At 39.7% G+C, this 16282-nt stretch overlaps 7 protein-coding genes across 7 annotated transcripts; 3 read left to right on the top strand and 4 right to left on the bottom strand.

The window, feature by feature from the left end:
• Positions 1–3408: 3408 nt before the first annotated feature.
• On the top strand, positions 3409–4407 carry LOC119768791 (brachyurin-like). Its single transcript, XM_038259969.1, has one exon. The coding sequence runs from the start codon at positions 3439–3441 to the stop codon at positions 4330–4332; it is 894 nt and encodes a 297-aa protein (XP_038115897.1). The 5' UTR covers positions 3409–3438; the 3' UTR covers positions 4333–4407.
• Positions 4408–5066: 659 nt separating this feature from the next.
• Positions 5067–6136, bottom strand: LOC6032879 (collagenase). The gene is made up of 3 exons (XM_038259970.1): positions 5777–6136; positions 5328–5724; positions 5067–5271 (listed from the first exon to the last, which is right to left on the bottom strand). The coding sequence occupies exons 1-3, from the start codon at positions 6088–6090 to the stop codon at positions 5092–5094; spliced, it is 891 nt and encodes a 296-aa protein (XP_038115898.1). The 5' UTR covers positions 6091–6136; the 3' UTR covers positions 5067–5091.
• An 822-nt stretch (positions 6137–6958) lies between these two features.
• LOC6032880 (serine protease 1) lies at positions 6959–8145 on the top strand. Its single transcript, XM_001843353.2, has 3 exons — positions 6959–7280; positions 7333–7741; positions 7804–8145. The coding sequence occupies exons 1-3, from the start codon at positions 7066–7068 to the stop codon at positions 7981–7983; spliced, it is 804 nt and encodes a 267-aa protein (XP_001843405.2). The 5' UTR covers positions 6959–7065; the 3' UTR covers positions 7984–8145.
• On the bottom strand, positions 8064–9319 carry LOC6032881 (brachyurin). The gene is made up of 4 exons (XM_001843354.2): positions 9295–9319; positions 8852–9191; positions 8392–8791; positions 8064–8328 (listed from the first exon to the last, which is right to left on the bottom strand). Exons 1-4 carry the CDS (start codon positions 9317–9319, stop codon positions 8149–8151), a joined length of 945 nt encoding a protein of 314 aa, XP_001843406.2. The 3' UTR covers positions 8064–8148.
• Positions 9320–9482: 163 nt separating this feature from the next.
• Positions 9483–10649, bottom strand: LOC6032882 (brachyurin). The gene is made up of 3 exons (XM_001843355.2): positions 10256–10649; positions 9797–10196; positions 9483–9735 (listed from the first exon to the last, which is right to left on the bottom strand). Exons 1-3 carry the CDS (start codon positions 10585–10587, stop codon positions 9556–9558), a joined length of 912 nt encoding a protein of 303 aa, XP_001843407.1. The 5' UTR covers positions 10588–10649; the 3' UTR covers positions 9483–9555.
• A 1405-nt stretch (positions 10650–12054) lies between these two features.
• On the top strand, positions 12055–12999 carry LOC6032883 (collagenase). Its single transcript, XM_001843356.2, has one exon. It carries the CDS (start codon positions 12089–12091, stop codon positions 12899–12901), a length of 813 nt encoding a protein of 270 aa, XP_001843408.2. The 5' UTR covers positions 12055–12088; the 3' UTR covers positions 12902–12999.
• An 896-nt stretch (positions 13000–13895) lies between these two features.
• LOC6032884 (collagenase) lies at positions 13896–14824 on the bottom strand. Its single transcript, XM_001843357.2, has one exon. The coding sequence runs from the start codon at positions 14784–14786 to the stop codon at positions 13998–14000; it is 789 nt and encodes a 262-aa protein (XP_001843409.2). The 5' UTR covers positions 14787–14824; the 3' UTR covers positions 13896–13997.
• Positions 14825–16282: the final 1458 nt, after the last annotated feature.

Raw genomic sequence — 16282 nt, 5'->3', positions numbered from 1 at the left:
AAAATTCTAAAATTCTAAAATTCTAAAATTCTAAAATTCTAAAATTCTAAAATTCTAAAATTCTAAAATTCTAAAATCTAAAATCTAAAATCTAAAATTCTAAAATTTATTCTAAAATTCTAAAATTCTAAAATTCTAAAATTCTAAAATTCTAAAATTCTAAAATTCTAAAATTCTAAAATTCTAAAATTCTAAAATTCTAAAATTCTAAAATTTAAAATTCTAAAATTTAAAATTCTAAAATTCTAAAATTTAAAATTCTAAAATTCTAAAATTCTAAAATTCTAAAATTTAAAATTCTAAAATTTAAAATTCTAAAATTCTAAAATTCTAAAATTCTAAAATTCTAAAATTCTAAAATTCTAAAATTCTAAAATTCTAAAATTCTAAAATTCTAAAATTTAAAATTCTAAAATTCTAAAATTTAAAATTCTAAAATTCTAAAATTTTAAAATTCTAAAATTTAAAATTCTAAAATCTAAAATTCTAAAATTTAAAATTCTAAAATTCTAAAATTTAAAATTCTAAAATTCTAAAATTTAAAATTCTAAAATTCTAAAATTCTAAAATTTAAAATTCTAAAATTCTAAAATTCTAAAATTCTAAAATTCTAAAATTCTAAAATTTAAAATTCTAAAATTCTAAAATTCTAAAATTTAAAATTTAAAATTCTAAAATTCTAAAATTTAAAATTCTAAAATTCTAAAATTCTAAAATTCTAAAATTCTAAAATTCTAAAATTCTAAAATTCTAAAATTCTAAAATTCTAAAATTCTAAAATTCTAAAATTCTAAAATTCTAAAATTCTAAAATTCTAAAATTCTAAAATTCTAAAACTCTAAAACTCTAAATTCTAAAATTTCTTAACATTTTCAAGTTATGAGTTTTTTCAACCCTAGAATTTGTTTATACTATTATTTTTTTTTATTTTGGAATATTGAATTTTGTGTATCTGTTATTTTTTTAATAACAGATTTGAAAAATGGATATTCTTTTAAATGTGTATTTGTATTTTTAAATTTTTGAAGATCTAATTTTTTGCTTTTTACTTTTGTTTTTATTTTTAGAATATTTGTTTTGTTGAATTTCTAAATATCTGATTATTTTCATTATTGACTGTTACTTCTAGAAAATAAGTGAGAATATGCCAATGAGAAGGAATTCTCCTTCCAAACATATACAAATTTCCCCCCAATTAACATTTCCAATCACGTTTTAATAAAGTATTATTTTCTAAAAGTCGCTGGTAGGCAGTTGCACTAACAATGCAAAGGTCGTCAGTTCGAATCGCGGGGTGGACGGAAGCTAAGGTGTAAAAACAGGTTTGCAATTGCTTCAACAATCAAGCCTTCGAACACCTAGTTTCGAGTAGGAATCTCGCAATCGAGAACGCCAAGGCAATGCTGTAGAGCGAAGAAGTTGATTTGATTTTTTTTTTCTAAAAAAAATGATTCCGGATGAATAAAAAAAGTTATGTGCCCTAATGAAATGGCAAGCACGATTTGTGAGTTTCCACAATTGGTGAACTCTATCATTTGGCTCATGTATGGATGGAAGCATGAATGGATTTAATTTTATTTTTTTTTATTGACCAATTTATTTTAATGTATCAATTTATTTTAACTTATTTATTTCAATCTATCTATTTACTTTAATTTATCCTTGTATGTATCTTATATTTTACATATTTTTTCCAACTTTCCCTCTTCTTTTTCTTCTTTCCTTCTTTCAAGTCGCGTAAAAAAAATAATATACCGGTCGTTAAACGTGAATGTCTAAATCCAGTTCATGCGTCGTTTTTACGGATTCATTCTCCTCTTACTCTGATCTTATTTTTCCGATAATTATAAATATAACGTAAAAGATATAACTACCTATAAAGACTTCGGCTTAAAAATGCACCATTCGTAAAAATGTACCATTCGTGATAGTGTCACTTTATTAACAAATACTCGAAACGAAAACTTTCAGTTACTATTTTTCGCAATTCTGTCAGTCTCGTAGATTACTATGTTCGGATCATTTCGTCATAAAATCTGCAAGACGATGAAATCATTGCAAACCTCACCATAAAGTTTTGATATAATTCATTTGGAAACCACAGAAAATACAATTTAATATATTGCTTAAATAGTAAAAGGAGGAGCCCTTCTCACAGCGTCTTTGCTCGGAAGGCACGCCGACGGGGGAATGAATGATAATCTGGCGCCGCGTTCGAATTAAAACTATTTCTAAATCAATGATTGGGTATCTTTCCGCAGCCGGCTGCCTAAGATTTTTAAAATTTCAACAGATAAACAAATTGCTTATGGTCGCATCACCTACCACAGTGAATCCTGACCTCATACCAATCTTACTAACCCCTCAAAACTCATGTGATACTTTGTCGGAGACGCAGTCGATTTGGCGGTCCCATCACTCAAGTATCGGACTAACATTCCCATCCACTTCCCCGTGTCTTACCACTGGTCGTGGCCGGCGTCGGTATTGATCAGCATGATAGGGATCTTTGAAAATTGCGAAGGGGTGATGATTGGTTCCTACTTTTCATCTGTGGTCCACGGTGCAATTTTTGGGGGTCCTGGTCAATAACGAAGTAGCAGCTAAGGGTAGACACCAATGCTATGCTAAAAAATGATTCCGGATGAATAAAAATCGTATCACATCGTAATAAAATTATTAAAATTCGTGATATACTAGAAACTTTAACATCTAATCGTCACTCTTACCTATCAATTTCGGAAAACAACCGTGCCCTCACCCCCCAACATTTTGGACTAGTCGACTCTTCGGCATTTTCATTTATTCCAGTATTGCTTTGCATGACGTTTCAATGAATAACTCTGAAGAAAAATCGGAATATCCAAATCTTTCGATGGGCTGTCCGACCACCGGTCCGGTGCGGATTTTCGGAAATGTGTTAGGCCCTTTCCTCACTGTTCAGGGATTCGTTCTAAGATAGAGAGATTTAATGGAGCCGCTTGGTGTTTGAGTATGATTCAAACTTGAGCTATTTTGATGCCTCTGAGCTCTTTTGTGCTAACTAGAATGAAAAACCTACATGCTTTGTACAAGAGAGCAAATGAGCCAAAATTTAATTCTGTTGATTGGAACAGCTTTGGGGAGCCCAAATCTCTCAGAGCCTGATGAAAACTCTGTATTCACCAAACAACATTAAATTTTAGGTAGAATTACAACTAATGGTATAATAATATCAATCCTTCATATTGCTTTGTATAAAATGGGTTTCCCAGGCTAGATTTCGTTTCCTTGTACTGGCGATAGTAATATGGCGTCACAGCTTATCTATATGACGATTAAACTTTGGTTTTCCAGCGAGGTTTTCCAAGATTTGGCGTGCATCTGGTGGTATAAAAGCAATGAACTTACTTTTTGTAAATCAGTTTACATTTTCTGTTAGGCAATACAGACCTCGCCATGAAGACATTTATTCTTTTAGTGTGCAGCCTGGCTTTGGCCAGTGCTTCAATTGACCTGTCCAGCGTAAAGCGCGTTGAGGAGTTGGATGCCTTCTGGGAGCAACTGGATCCACAGCTGCAGATGTTGCGGCCGATCAAATCGATTCCCGAAAACAGAATCGTGAACGGTGCTGAAGCCCGGCCCGGGCAGTTCCCGTACCAGGCGCTGGTGCTTAGTTTCTTCGAGGGAGACAACTCTGGACTGTGTGGTGGAACCGTGTTGACGAATAACTTTGTGCTGACTGCTGCCCATTGCGTTCAAATCGGAACCGTCGCCACACATGGAACGGTTGTCCTCGGAGCTCACAACCGTCAACACGTTGAACCTCATCAGCAGCGCATCGAATTCGCCTCGATCCACATCCACCCCAGCTATATTGCGACGTTACTTCGAAATGATATCGCCACCGTTCGACTGGCTCAAGTAGCGGTCTTCAACGATTTTGTTCAACCGATCGATTTACCTGCACTGTCCGACACCAGAACCTTTGCTGGGCTGACGGGCATCATATCTGGATTTGGACGGACCTCGGATGAAGCGACTGGGGCGTCGGATGTGGTCATGTACTCGAGCAATCCTATTCTGACCAATGCCGACTGTCAGGCAGCTTGGAATGCGATCATCATCCAAGCGCAGAATATTTTCTTGTCTGGTGCTGGTGGCCGTTCCGTTTGTAATGGTGACTCGGGTGGTCCACTTGCCGTCCAGGACAACGGTCGCAGCCTGCAGGTTGGCATTGCATCGTTTGTCCATGCCACTGGATGTGCATCCGGTATGCCGTCTGGATTTGTGCGGGTTTCGCACTATCTGCAATGGATCGCCGAAAATTCGGACGTTGCCTTGAGACAGTAGGAATATTAGGAATTAATTTAGGTATGCATGGTAATAAAAATTAAAAGCTGTGAATGAATCAAACAGTCGATTTTTATTGGTAATAAAAAAAATCAAATTCTTCGCTCTACAGCATTGCTTTGGCGTTCTCGATTGCGAGATTCCTACTCGAAACTAGGTGACCGAAGGCTTGATTGTTGAGGCAATTGCAAACCTCTTTTTACACCTTAGCTTCCATCCACCCCGGGAATCGAACTGACGACCTTTGGATTGTTAGTCCAAAAATTGTTAGTAATGTTTCTGTTAAACTGAGGGAACGATATGTGTTGTTTCAACTGTGTGTGTTTCAGATTAACGATCCAACAATCATGGTTCAAACAAGTTTGTTCGATCCGTATAAAGTTCCAACTTTTTGGGCAATCATAGAGAAATGAGTTGAACTAATTATGAACAAATATACAGCTTATTATTTTGAGCCCTTACTCAAAATAATAAGCTGTATTTTATTAGCGTTATTTAAAAAAAGCTATAATTTTAATTTAAATGATTTATTTATTATTTTTACAAACAACTGTAGAAAGCGTCAATGAAAAACATACAAGATATCAGGAGTTTGTTTTTTTTGAAAAGGTCCAATAAACCAAATTTCCCGTTTTTGCCTTTTGGGTGTTTTTGAAACCGCCTTAAGTCAGGGGTATAAAAAAACACCCAAAATGCAAAAACTGAAAATTTGGTTTATTGGTCCTTTTAAAAAAAAAAACTCCAGATATGAAAGTTCCATTAATTAGTAACTTCAGCACTGCTGTTATCCTTGATCCATTGTAAGTACTCCGTAATTCGCGTGTGCACAGCCGAGCGCCCTCGGTCACATCCCCGAATTCCTGAAAAATGGAAGGAATGGATACCCACAAGGAATGTCCTTCCAGCTTCCGTGATCGTTACAGGACCTCCTTCGTCTCCCTAAAATATTGTCAGTATTTAAGAAATGTCCTTGATATTATTTAAATAAGCCTTACATTGCACGGGCCTCCGGCATCTGTGGAAGTGCAAATGTGTGTGTCACGAATGAAGTTGTGCGAAATTCCGCAAACGAAGTTCGAGTTCACGCTGTCAACGGCAAACTGCAGCCGCTCGGTGGGGATGTTTTCGTTGTCACGATTTCCGGTATTACCCCACCCTGCGGTTGTGGCCATCCAGTTGTTGAAAGAGTTTCCAACATCGGACCACCTTGGCAGCAGCACAGGTCGCACGTGATCGTTGATTTCTGCGTCCCGATTCATGGTCAGGATCGCAATGTCATCTCGGTTCAGCAGAGAACTGTACCTCGGATGTGACAGGATGTTTGACACTCCAATCAGCTGCTCGATGCTAGCCATGTTGGACGCTCCCAGCGCAATCGTCAGGGTTACTTGGCTGGAAATGTGAAGGATTAGAAACGATCTCTTTGTAGATGCAGAGAGCATACCCGGAAATGCAAACCGCTGCCGTTAGGACATGTCTTGGCGAGATCAAAGTGCCACTGCAGAATCCATGTCCGGAACCACCATGAATAAACACTCCGACGGCCCACGGGACCTGGTTTGGCATGGCAATCGTGCCACCGGAGATGCGAGAGTTTCGAATATCGTCATCACTCAACGGAGCCAGTCCAAACTTGGCTCTGTACGAGTCGGTTTCCTGAATCGTTCGGATTGTGTTCCAGTCGATGTTGGCTGGGTCAAACTGCTGAACAGCGCAGACGGCGGCCAGCAGTGCGGACAGCACCACAAACGTTTTCATTGCGAATCGAAGAACTGTTTACCTTGGAGTGATTAGCTTCGCGGGGAGTCAACAGTTTTAATACAAGGATACGTGCGGCGTGAAGTTGATTTATTACTGAAATCCCATTTCAGATAAGATTGGAGTATTTTTGCATTGTTATGGAATTGCTTGCCATTGAGGACTTGTTTGACCTTTTACATACTAAAATTAAATTTGAATAGTATCAAAGTTTATCAAAAAAATATTACAGAACGTTCCATGCAACTTGATACATCTTTTAGAAAGGATAAAACGGATATTTGAGTTTCAGCATCGCACCTAAGCTCTAGTTCACAAAGAAGATCTGAATCTGAAGTGATATCTAATCTGAAATTTGGATTAGATTCGGTTACGCCAGAAGCTGTCTGACTTGCAGTTCACAATAAACAATAAAGCTGCTTGGCAATGTCAATTTTGCGGATATTTCGCTTGTTCTTTGCATTGGTGTTGGCAATCGACGCGGATCGAAACCAAGGAATAACTAAAGGAGTTTTAGCGGGCACCAATGATCTCTGCAAAAAAGGCGCATGCATTCTGTGCGGGTGTTTTGATCAAGCCGAGACATGCCTTGACTAGTGCAAATTGTGTTATTTGGTATGAGTGCAGGATTGTAAATTTTATTTTTTCATGAATTGCAGATACTTGCTATTAGATCAGCTGTTCATCTGGACTGGTTCGTAAAACACACAGAAGTTGTTATAAAACCGTAAGGTCTATGGCATTTAATGTTGAAGAGTATTTTTATTGAAAAATGGATAAAAATCACGTTGCTGATGAAAGTGCTTTTGCAAAATGAAAATTTGAAGATATCGTTAAACATATTTGCAGCTCGAACACCTGTGCAAGACAATAAATTACTTTTTAAGTGATATCGATATCTAATCTCAAAATGAGTCGCATAAAGCAGCCTGCCCTTTGTCTAGCGATCAGTTTTACGTCAAAGTTTGGCCAAACATGCAATCGATATTTGGATTGTTTCTTTTGCTGGGCACAGCGCTCGCTGTCTCAACAGATCGTTCAAGCAGGATCAGCAATGGAGAAACTGCCAGTGCTCTCGACTACCCATCCGCCGTTGGAATTCTTATATCCGGAACATCTTCCCATACATTTTGTGGAGGTGTCCTAATATCGACTAGATTCATTTTGACGACTGCAAGTTGTGTTTCAGGGTAAGCATATTTGAACAGGATGTGTTTCAAAGCTAACAGCTCCTATTTACAGGACAAATACTCTAACTGTACTGGCCGGTGCCAGTGATATGACCAGGATAGTGGAAATCATTCCAGTGTTGAACATTCCTTCGCATATCATCATTCATCCAAACTACAGTTCGTTCTTCAATCGGGACGACTTGGCCATCGTCCAGCTTTCGCGTCCCGTCGCTTTGGGAGACTACATTGGCGTAGCACGACTGCCCCGACGGTACCACGTTCCGTTCACCTTCACGGGTTGGAACACGACCATCGTCGGCTGGGGAAACACTGGAAATCGGGACAACGAGCCCCTGCCGTTGCAGCATCTTCAGTACGCCCATGGCGATGTGATTACCAACTTTTCCTGTGGGCTATCGCACAGTTTTGTTCGCGATGGACACATTTGCACCTCCACGGACAACGGGGGACCGTGCGATGTAAGATACTTTACTAAGCTGCTTTCACTCGTGCATTTTTCATAACCCATAACGTTTTTTAGGGAGATGAAGGAGCACCAATTTATTCGGATGTCGACGGAGAAAAACTAGTAATTGCAGTTCACTCATTCCACTATTCAGGACTCAGAGGATGCGATCGGGGTCGATCAGCAGTGAATACTCGTCTCACGATGTATTTGGATTGGATTCAAGATAATAGTGATGTTGTTATTCTTCCATAATTCTTTCTTCATCTTTAAAATAGGTTTGGTGGCTTTTGTTCCGAAATTACCGAATTACCAAATAAAAATTGTTTGATGGCTTCTGAACTCAAAATACACGATTTTATTTCGAAAATTGCAACGGTTTCTTTAATCTACTAAAAATCGTGAAACAAAAAAAAACACCTACGGTTGAATGGTCACATCAGAGTTTTCAGCGATCCAATCCAGGTATTCTGTAACGCGGGTGTTGACCGTTGACCTTCCGCGGTCACATCCTCGCAGGCCACTGTAATGGAACGAGTGAATGCCAATCAGGTAGCCGCGACCAGCTTCCAGTACAGTCACTGGAGCTCCTTCGTCACCCTGAAACAATTTTCATTCATCAAAGCATGATTTTGATGAGATTTGTTTCTCTGAACTACTCACATTACAAGCACCACCATTGTTAGTCGCCACACAAATGTGCGTACTTCTAACCCAATCGTGCGATGTTTGGCAAACCAAGTTCGAAGTCACACTATCCATTGCGAACTGCAAATGCTGAGTAGGAATCGGCTCGTTATCCCGGTTACCCGTGTTTCCCCAACCGGCCGTAGTTGCTGTCTGGCCAACGAAACTCTTTCCAACATCCGAAAGTCGTGGCAGCTCAACAGGTCGAACGGTAAGCCCGTCGACAGGTGCATCGCGACTCAGCGTCAACATGGCAATATCATCTCGCCTCAGCAGCCAACTGTAGTTTGGATGTGGGAAAATGGTCGTAACCGGAATCAGTGTCCCAATGGCATTCATGTCAGCTGCGTTTAATGCAACGCTCACGATGTCTCCTCTGAAAAACAAAAAAAGTGCAAATTTTACATCGTCCTTCACGATTCATCCCCAAACCTACCTTGAAACGCAGGACGCAGCAGTGAGGACGAATCTCGCTGAGATCAGCACACCAGTGCAGAAGCTTTGGCCGGATGTTCCCTGGTTTATCAGTATTCCAGCTGCCCAGGGAATGTCTGTGGGGCTGGCAACAGTTCCGCCCGATATACGCGAGGATCGAACTTCGTCATCACTCAGCGGAGCCAACCCGAACTTGGCCCGAAATCGGTCCGTTTCTCGGAGTGTCCGCACCGTGCTCCAGTCGATGGATTGCGGATCCACGTCGGGACTTTGGACGGCGAAAGCCACCGAGAGGCACAGCGATAAAACGACCAGAACTTGCATCGTGTATCGGAGGATAACTGAGTAAGGACAGATGCTTGCATTTCTTTTATGTTATTTTTTTTTTGAAGGAAGTTGATATGATAACGAACAACGGGATGGACTGTTGGATTTTGGGATTACGATAACAAATTATGAACTGCGGCATACTGCAGAGCTATTTTGTTATCTATGAAAGAAATTGCCAATCGGGTAGTAACTAAGTAGGTAAAGTTTAAGATCAGTTTACTAGCTATTAAGTCAAAGCCAGTTGAAACAAATATGCGGTCATGGGAATTATTGTTGTACATATTAAGAAACTTATTTGAAATTTAGAAATAATTTATTCAACAGAAAATCAGTTTCACTGACCGAGTGATGCTCAATATTTTGTTTCGTTAATAATTACATAGGAATGGTGACATCCGTGTTTTCTTCGATCCAGTCCAGATATTCCGTAATTCGGGTATGCACGGCCGATCGGCCTCGGTCGCAACCGCGGATTCCGTTGAAATGGAAGCTATGTATTCCGATGAGATAAGTTCTTCCAGCTTCCCGAACCGTCACCGGACCACCCTCGTCACCCTAAAATTGTGTGAAAGTGTTTTAAAATAGTCAACTTTTAGGCCCATATTCTCAAACATACGTTGCACGGTCCACCGTTGTTGGTAGCGACACAAATGTGGGTGCTTCTAATCCACGTGTACGACAATTGACACGACAGATTAGACGTTACGGAGTCTACGGCAAACTGCAGGAACTGCGTCGGAATCGGTTCGTTATCTCTGTTTCCGGTGTTGCCCCAGCCCGAGGTAGTAGCCATCCAATCGACAAACGACTTGCCAACATCCGAGCGACGCGGCATCTGCACGGGCTGAATCGTCAGCCCATCGATGGGCGCTTCACGGCTGAGCGTTAGGATAGCTATGTCGTCTCTACCCAGAAGCCAGCTGTAGTTCGGATGCGACAGGATGTGGGACACACTGATCAGAGTGCCGATGTTGGCCATGTTGGCAGCATTCAGAGCGACGGTTAGGGTTTCTTCTCTGTTTGAAATATGTTTAGAGTTATTTCTATTAATACACATTTTAACGGAACTTCATACCCAGAGATGCATACGGCAGCAGTCAGTACATATCTTGGAGAAATAAGCACACCACTACAGAAGCTGTGTCCAGAAGTACCACCGTGAATCAACACTCCTGCCGCCCATGGGACATCGGTAGGAGTCGCGAACGTTCCACCAGAGATACGAGACGAGCGAATTTCATCGTCACTCAGTGGAGCCAATCCTAATCTGGCACGATACTTGTCAGTTTCCTGCAGCGTTCTAACCTTGCTCCAATCGATCGTTTTCGGATCCAACTCTGAGCTTTGTAAGGCGGAAGCGATTGCCACCGTCACCGAAAGCACCAGAAGGGTGCAAAACTGTTTCATTTTAATTGTTCACTCAATGGGTTTTCTTTAACTACTGTAAGTCGTCACATCAGAATGTTCCGTTTTAAAGCTAATCTTTTGGAAATATGTTCGTTTGATAAGGATAAGACCAATCAAATTTGCGATAGTGTATATCAAGTATTGTTTTACCCCAAAACATGACCCCCAGCCAGCTTTCCCCCCCTTGTGGTATGATATCAGCATCGGAATTGATTTCAATCCAGTCCTAAAATTCAGTGGTCCTTGTATGAACAGCATTTCTATCCCCATGACGCCATTAAGGTGATGACAAATGTTTCTCCATTATCAGTAACAGCAACAGCATGAAGCATCATGGAATACCATGTTATAGCCGATTCAGAGAAAAATGTCCGAACTCTGCTAAGAAATCAAGGGTTGGCTTCAGATATTTTTCTCAAACAGTCCGTTCCTGCACCAGAATCAAAATCCGGTCAAAATTTTACTCTGACATTAGTCTGGGTCACTGAAAATTTTAATTAAACTACGTTAAATGACATGAAGAACATTCTGAAATCTCAAGATCATTTCCTATCTAATTTTCGATAAAAAAAACATCATTGGTACAATTTAATGACAGGCTCCTTCAAATGAAATTTCATTCATTACAGCCCAGAATGCGTTTGTCATTAGTTGCAATCACAAAAAAAGCATTGAAATCTTTCATTAGCAGCCACAAAAAGTTCACATTTCAGCGAGTTTATTAGGGCTAAGCTGAAAACGCCAGGCAGATATGCAACCCACTGAAGCTTGTTTTCAGCAGCGGTTCTGAAAAAAATAACGTTAAATTATATTAGTTTATAAACCAAGTGGTGAAATAATAAGTGTTTTTCTTGTTCTATTTTATATGAAATATCCAAATATCATAAAAATTTTAGGTTCTGGATATCTAATTGATGATTTTTTAATCTAGAGATTTTTTGAATAGGTCCTATAAACATATGAAAGGCAATAGCTTATAGGACCTTAAAAAACTCGAGAAATGTCCGGAAGAAATTCATGTTCATCATTGTATTGTTTTTAAAATATATTTTGAATAGCAAAATGTTAAAAAAAATAAGCACCACTCTAGCAAACTTCCGGTTGGTCAACAATTGCAATATGATACTGGCGTATAACAAATGCAATAAATGTCATTGTTACAAACAGCTTGATAAAAAAAATGCCAACATCACACCCTTATATGGATTATTCATCAGGCTTAGTTTTTTTGTTCTTGTCTAATCGGTACTAATTTACGATTGATGATTAGTAACTTTTTTTTATTAAACTATTATCATCAATCGTGGACCACCGCGAATTTGAGTAAAAAAAAGTACACTCTCTATCTTATCCCTTGGTATGAGAGGTCAGTCCCAAATTCACCGAGTGTACGTTATCTGATGGCGATATTTTTTTGCATTCGTTAGATACGATGGTATAAATACCGTTTTATAAGTCAGGGTCATTAGTAGGCAAGCTCAGTACATTTGAAGAGTGCAAGATGAAAACATTCGTCCTAATCGGCGTTCTGCTGGCGGTGACCTCGGCCGTTCTTGGCGATCCGCTGCAACGCGGAAACCGAATCTACAACGGTCAAGCGGCTTCACCTGGTCAATTTCCGTACGCAGTTGGAATTGCCCCGATCACGCCCATCACTGCTCGTCAGGTCTGTGGAGGATCGCTGGTTTCGGCAAACTTCGTCTTGACGGCAGGACGCTGCGTGCACAATATCGAACGAGTCAATGTGGTTCTGGGAGCTCTGAGGATCTTTGAAGAGACTGAGCCTACACGACTGCAAATGGAAAGTAATCAGTTTGTCATCCATTCCGGATTCGAGCAGGAACCGGAAATTTTCGATGTTGCGTTGGTACGATTGCCTCAGGCAGCTCCAATTGGTGGCAACATTGGAATCATTCGGCTTCCGAATCGACGCCAAGTAGAGGCCACGTTCGTTGGTCAGCAGGGAACAGTTATTGGGTGGGGAACCAGTGGAACCGGAACCACCTTTGCCGATCAACTGCAATTTGCTAGATCCCAGGTCATCTCGCAATTGGCGTGCCGATTAAGTCTACCCGCCACAACCATTCTCGATGAACACGTATGCACTGAAGGAAGCAGTTCCCCATGCGCCGGAGATTACGGAGGTCCGCTCACGATCACTGATATCGATGGAATCACTACCCAGATTGGAGTATTCTCCTTCAACTCAGTAGTCGGATGCGCACAGGGACGTGCTGCTGTTTACACGAGGATGTCTTCGTATTTGAACTGGATTGGACAAAATTCGGACGTTGTCATTCGGGATGATTTTTAAATCTTTAAGATCTATCTCAGCAAATGTTGGTGCCTGATTAGTAAATTAATTATATTTAGATATTTCAACAGTACAAAAATAAATGCAATTTTCTAAACCTACATGAGCTTCATTTTCATGTCATGATTATTATTACAAATTATATAAATATATGGGTGGTCCAAATTCGAATTTTACAAAGAAAAATAAAAACCAATTTCCGTAATCGTGAATTGTTGTTCATAAATTTAGAAGCATTTACACTACAACCGTGAATATATTCCTTCGTGGTTGTCAAATTCATGAACACAATTCACGATTTCGGGAATAGATTTTTTTCCGTGTACCTCCTTGAATCAACCCATTGAGAATTTTGGCTCGAGCCTCAACTCGATTCAGGCTCGATCTCGAGCCAGATCGACTCGAGGCTCGAGCCGAAATTCTCAGCGGGAAAGATTGACTCATCAGAAGAAAAAAAAAACAAAATTGAGCTCATTCTGACCACAGGAACCCTTCTCTGTCAGCGCTTGAAGTTTGGTTTAAAAAAATCGTCAAAATGTATGAAGAAAAGTAACTGCTTCAATTTTTACCTGTAGGAGCGCAATATTTATCCAATTCCTACAATTTCACGGATGTAGAATCTTCATTAAATTGGGAAAAAGTGTTCCCCAACAAACCATAATTTCAGGATTTTTGCTTAAAAGTCACTAGCCGGCTCTATGGAGCAACATAACAGGGCAGTGCACCTGCGCCGAGCAGACAGCAGCTAATAACTTTTCAGCAAAATCCTAAAATGCCTTCGGGAAAATTGTTCCAAATTTAATGAAGGCTTGCTTTCCAGACTGATATAAATGAAATGAAATCTTGTGCAACATGGTCTATAACTTTCTTATTTGCAATATAAAACTACATGGCATCTGGAAATTCTGATAAATTATGCCACATTTATATTCAGGATTTGTCATCGTTTTGAAAAGAAATTTTTAGAAAGACAATATATTTTAAAAATCAGCAAAGCCAAATATTTTTTTTTCTGAATTTAATCTAAAAATGAATTAAGCAACCATGCCTCATTTGATTAAAACCACAAAACATTATTCTAGAACAAAACCTTCCCCTAGTCAAAATTGTCTCTAATCTCAACGTCAGAATTGTCACCGATCCAGTTCAAATACGAAGACATTCTCGTATAAACCGCCGGTCTGTTGCTTTCACATCCCAGGATCGAATTGAACGAAAACATGCCAATTTGGGTGGTGATGCCGTCCGCATCGGTGATCGTCAATGGTCCACCGTTATCTCCCTGGCACGGACTGTTCTGTTCCGAGTTGGTGCAAATATGCTGATCCGTAATCTGCTGTGTTGGCAGACCTGTTCGGCAGCTCAGTGTCGTTATAACCGGTGATCTAGCAAACCGTAAGTACGAAGATTGCGCCGCGCCCTGGCCCATGCTTCCCCAACCCACGATGGTTGCCTGCTGCCCGACGAACGTGGACTCTACTTGGCGCAAGTTAGGCAACCGAATCGGCCTAACCGCAGTCACAGCCTGTGGAAGACGGATCAGTGCTACGTCGAAAATTCCGGGCGCGATTTCGTAACCAGGATGAATCAAGAACTGGGTGGCCTCCAAACGGATCTGGCCAGGATCTTCCACGTCGAAGATACGAAGGCTCGAAAGAATCACTGTTGCACTATCGATTCCAGCGATGCATTGTGCCGCGGTCAGTACGTAGTTTGGCGAAACCAACGAACCTCCACAAATGCCTGCCGGTACAATCAACCCAACTGCATAGGGGAACTGGCCTGCCTCCGCTAGTTCACCGTTGAAGATTCGTTGATTTTTTTCCACTGGAGTGGCCAACGCCACGGCAATGCACACAGCGAATGTTAGCACCAAGGACTTCATGACTGATTTGCGAAATCCAACAAAAAGACGCAATTTCGGGTCAATGTGGTCTTATTTATAAGATTTTGAAGAAATGTAATCGCTGATAAGATTATGTACTAAGAACGCATATTATCTCCGATTTGTTTTTTTTTGTGTGGCTGTACATGTGTTATCTGCATTTGATTTTAAGACTGAGCAAAAATGACATTGCACTTCATTTGTGTATATGTTTATTAGATGGAAGCAATGATATCAGTTATCGGTTGCTGCCTACCGCTAGGGACAATTTTGATTAGATTATTATACAATATAATCTATATACTCGGTTTGGGTTGCACATGTTGCTCAAAAATAGCACAAATGTTTTTCTGTACAAGATTTTATCACATTCAGAGACAAACGAACATTTCTCGGGTGAGTTTTTAAAAAGCCATTGTGACCTCTGACACTAATTTTCGTTTTTCTAGAAAATGAAACAAAATTTCATTTATTTTAAGTTTGGGGCACTTGAAGGACGTGTAGATGAACAATCTCGAGCATTTTGATATTGGTTTTTCGTAAGTAGGTCGAATACCGATGCAAAAAGGACTTTGTTTAACAATGGCTCTTACGGCTTTTTGAAAACTAATCCGAGATTTAGTGTCTGAAAATATTGTTAATGACCTTGTTGTTGTTCGTATTTAAAAACATAAACAAAGGATAACCTCTCGAGATGGAAGAATCATTATTAAAAGAAAATCTTTTGGCGCTCATCAAGAGAAATAATCGGAAGGGAACATGGCTTTCATCTCTCGCGCACGAAAGATCGGTGAAATAAAACCGAATTAAAATATCATAAATTTCCTGAGGGGAACACCCTTGAAGAGTATCGGGGCCGGCATTTTCAAAGCGCTCAACTAATGTTAACATGTTAAGGTTAATGTTAACATTCCATAGGCCGCCTTCCTAAGGTGTCGTTGACATGGTCCAGTTTGTGACGATACACTACCTGCCCTTTTACTAAGCAATCGAATCCAGAAGGGAAAAGATCACCAGTTGTGTTGGTCCGAGCCGGGATTTGAACCCCGATCTACCACTTACGAGGCTGAAGCGTGGGCTACGTGACTCGGTAAAAAAAAATCATCCTTCTAGAATATTCTTCGGAACATCGATGTCACTTCTACTGTAATAATTACAGTAGAAGGTGTGTCGAAAAATGGCTTTTCGTAGATGAACAATGAATGTGTAAACAGTGAAAATCACAAAAAAAAACTTTTTCCTCAATTTATTTTTTTCGAAAAAATTTGGAGCGATTTAATTTTGCGTGTTTTGCGAGAGTTCTTAAGCAAATAGGATTTTTATCAACAAAAAAATGATTTTTTGTAGAGAATTGAGAGTCATAGTCTGCATTTTTTTTCAAAATTCCTTGTATGGCAGTTGGAAGCGTCGTATTAATCATATTGACTTCACAAGGCTTATTTCAAAAGTTTTCACAAAATAAGTTCTTTTTGTTAATTGTAAACAATGGCAAATTG

The sequence above is a fragment of the Culex quinquefasciatus genome, chromosome 3 (genome assembly GCF_015732765.1).
Source record: "Culex quinquefasciatus strain JHB chromosome 3, VPISU_Cqui_1.0_pri_paternal, whole genome shotgun sequence".
Classification (NCBI taxonomy): domain Eukaryota; kingdom Metazoa; phylum Arthropoda; class Insecta; order Diptera; family Culicidae; genus Culex; species Culex quinquefasciatus.
The sequence above is the reverse complement of the archived record's forward strand: the minus strand, read 5'-3'. Positions and strand labels throughout refer to the sequence as shown.

What these genes read in the sequence shown, in the direction of transcription:
- LOC6032884 (XM_001843357.2), bottom strand. Translation starts at nt 14,786, where the DNA reads ATGAAGTCCTTGGTGCTAACATTCGCTGTGTGCATTGCCGTGGCGTTG.
- LOC6032882 (XM_001843355.2), bottom strand. Translation starts at nt 10,587, where the DNA reads ATGAAACAGTTTTGCACCCTTCTGGTGCTTTCGGTGACGGTGGCAATC. An exon ending in GCTGCCGTATGCATCTCTGG is followed by an intron (nt 10,197 to 10,255) that starts GTATGAAGTTCC and finishes TATTTCAAACAG; the next exon opens with AGAAGAAACCCTAACCGTCG. An exon ending in ACAACGGTGGACCGTGCAAC is followed by an intron (nt 9,736 to 9,796) that starts GTATGTTTGAGA and finishes ACACAATTTTAG; the next exon opens with GGTGACGAGGGTGGTCCGGT.
- LOC6032880 (XM_001843353.2), top strand. Translation starts at nt 7,066, where the DNA reads ATGCAATCGATATTTGGATTGTTTCTTTTGCTGGGCACAGCGCTCGCT. An exon ending in ACTGCAAGTTGTGTTTCAGG is followed by an intron (nt 7,281 to 7,332) that starts GTAAGCATATTT and finishes TCCTATTTACAG; the next exon opens with GACAAATACTCTAACTGTAC. An exon ending in ACAACGGGGGACCGTGCGAT is followed by an intron (nt 7,742 to 7,803) that starts GTAAGATACTTT and finishes AACGTTTTTTAG; the next exon opens with GGAGATGAAGGAGCACCAAT.
- LOC119768791 (XM_038259969.1), top strand. Translation starts at nt 3,439, where the DNA reads ATGAAGACATTTATTCTTTTAGTGTGCAGCCTGGCTTTGGCCAGTGCT.
- LOC6032883 (XM_001843356.2), top strand. Translation starts at nt 12,089, where the DNA reads ATGAAAACATTCGTCCTAATCGGCGTTCTGCTGGCGGTGACCTCGGCC.
- LOC6032879 (XM_038259970.1), bottom strand. Translation starts at nt 6,090, where the DNA reads ATGAAAACGTTTGTGGTGCTGTCCGCACTGCTGGCCGCCGTCTGCGCT. An exon ending in GCAGCGGTTTGCATTTCCGG is followed by an intron (nt 5,725 to 5,776) that starts GTATGCTCTCTG and finishes TCACATTTCCAG; the next exon opens with CCAAGTAACCCTGACGATTG. An exon ending in ATGCCGGAGGCCCGTGCAAT is followed by an intron (nt 5,272 to 5,327) that starts GTAAGGCTTATT and finishes ACAATATTTTAG; the next exon opens with GGAGACGAAGGAGGTCCTGT.
- LOC6032881 (XM_001843354.2), bottom strand. Translation starts at nt 9,319, where the DNA reads ATGCCGCAGTTCATAATTTGTTATC. An exon ending in GCAGTTCATAATTTGTTATC is followed by an intron (nt 9,192 to 9,294) that starts GTAATCCCAAAA and finishes GTCCTTACTCAG; the next exon opens with TTATCCTCCGATACACGATG. An exon ending in ACAATGGTGGTGCTTGTAAT is followed by an intron (nt 8,329 to 8,391) that starts GTGAGTAGTTCA and finishes AAATTGTTTCAG; the next exon opens with GGTGACGAAGGAGCTCCAGT.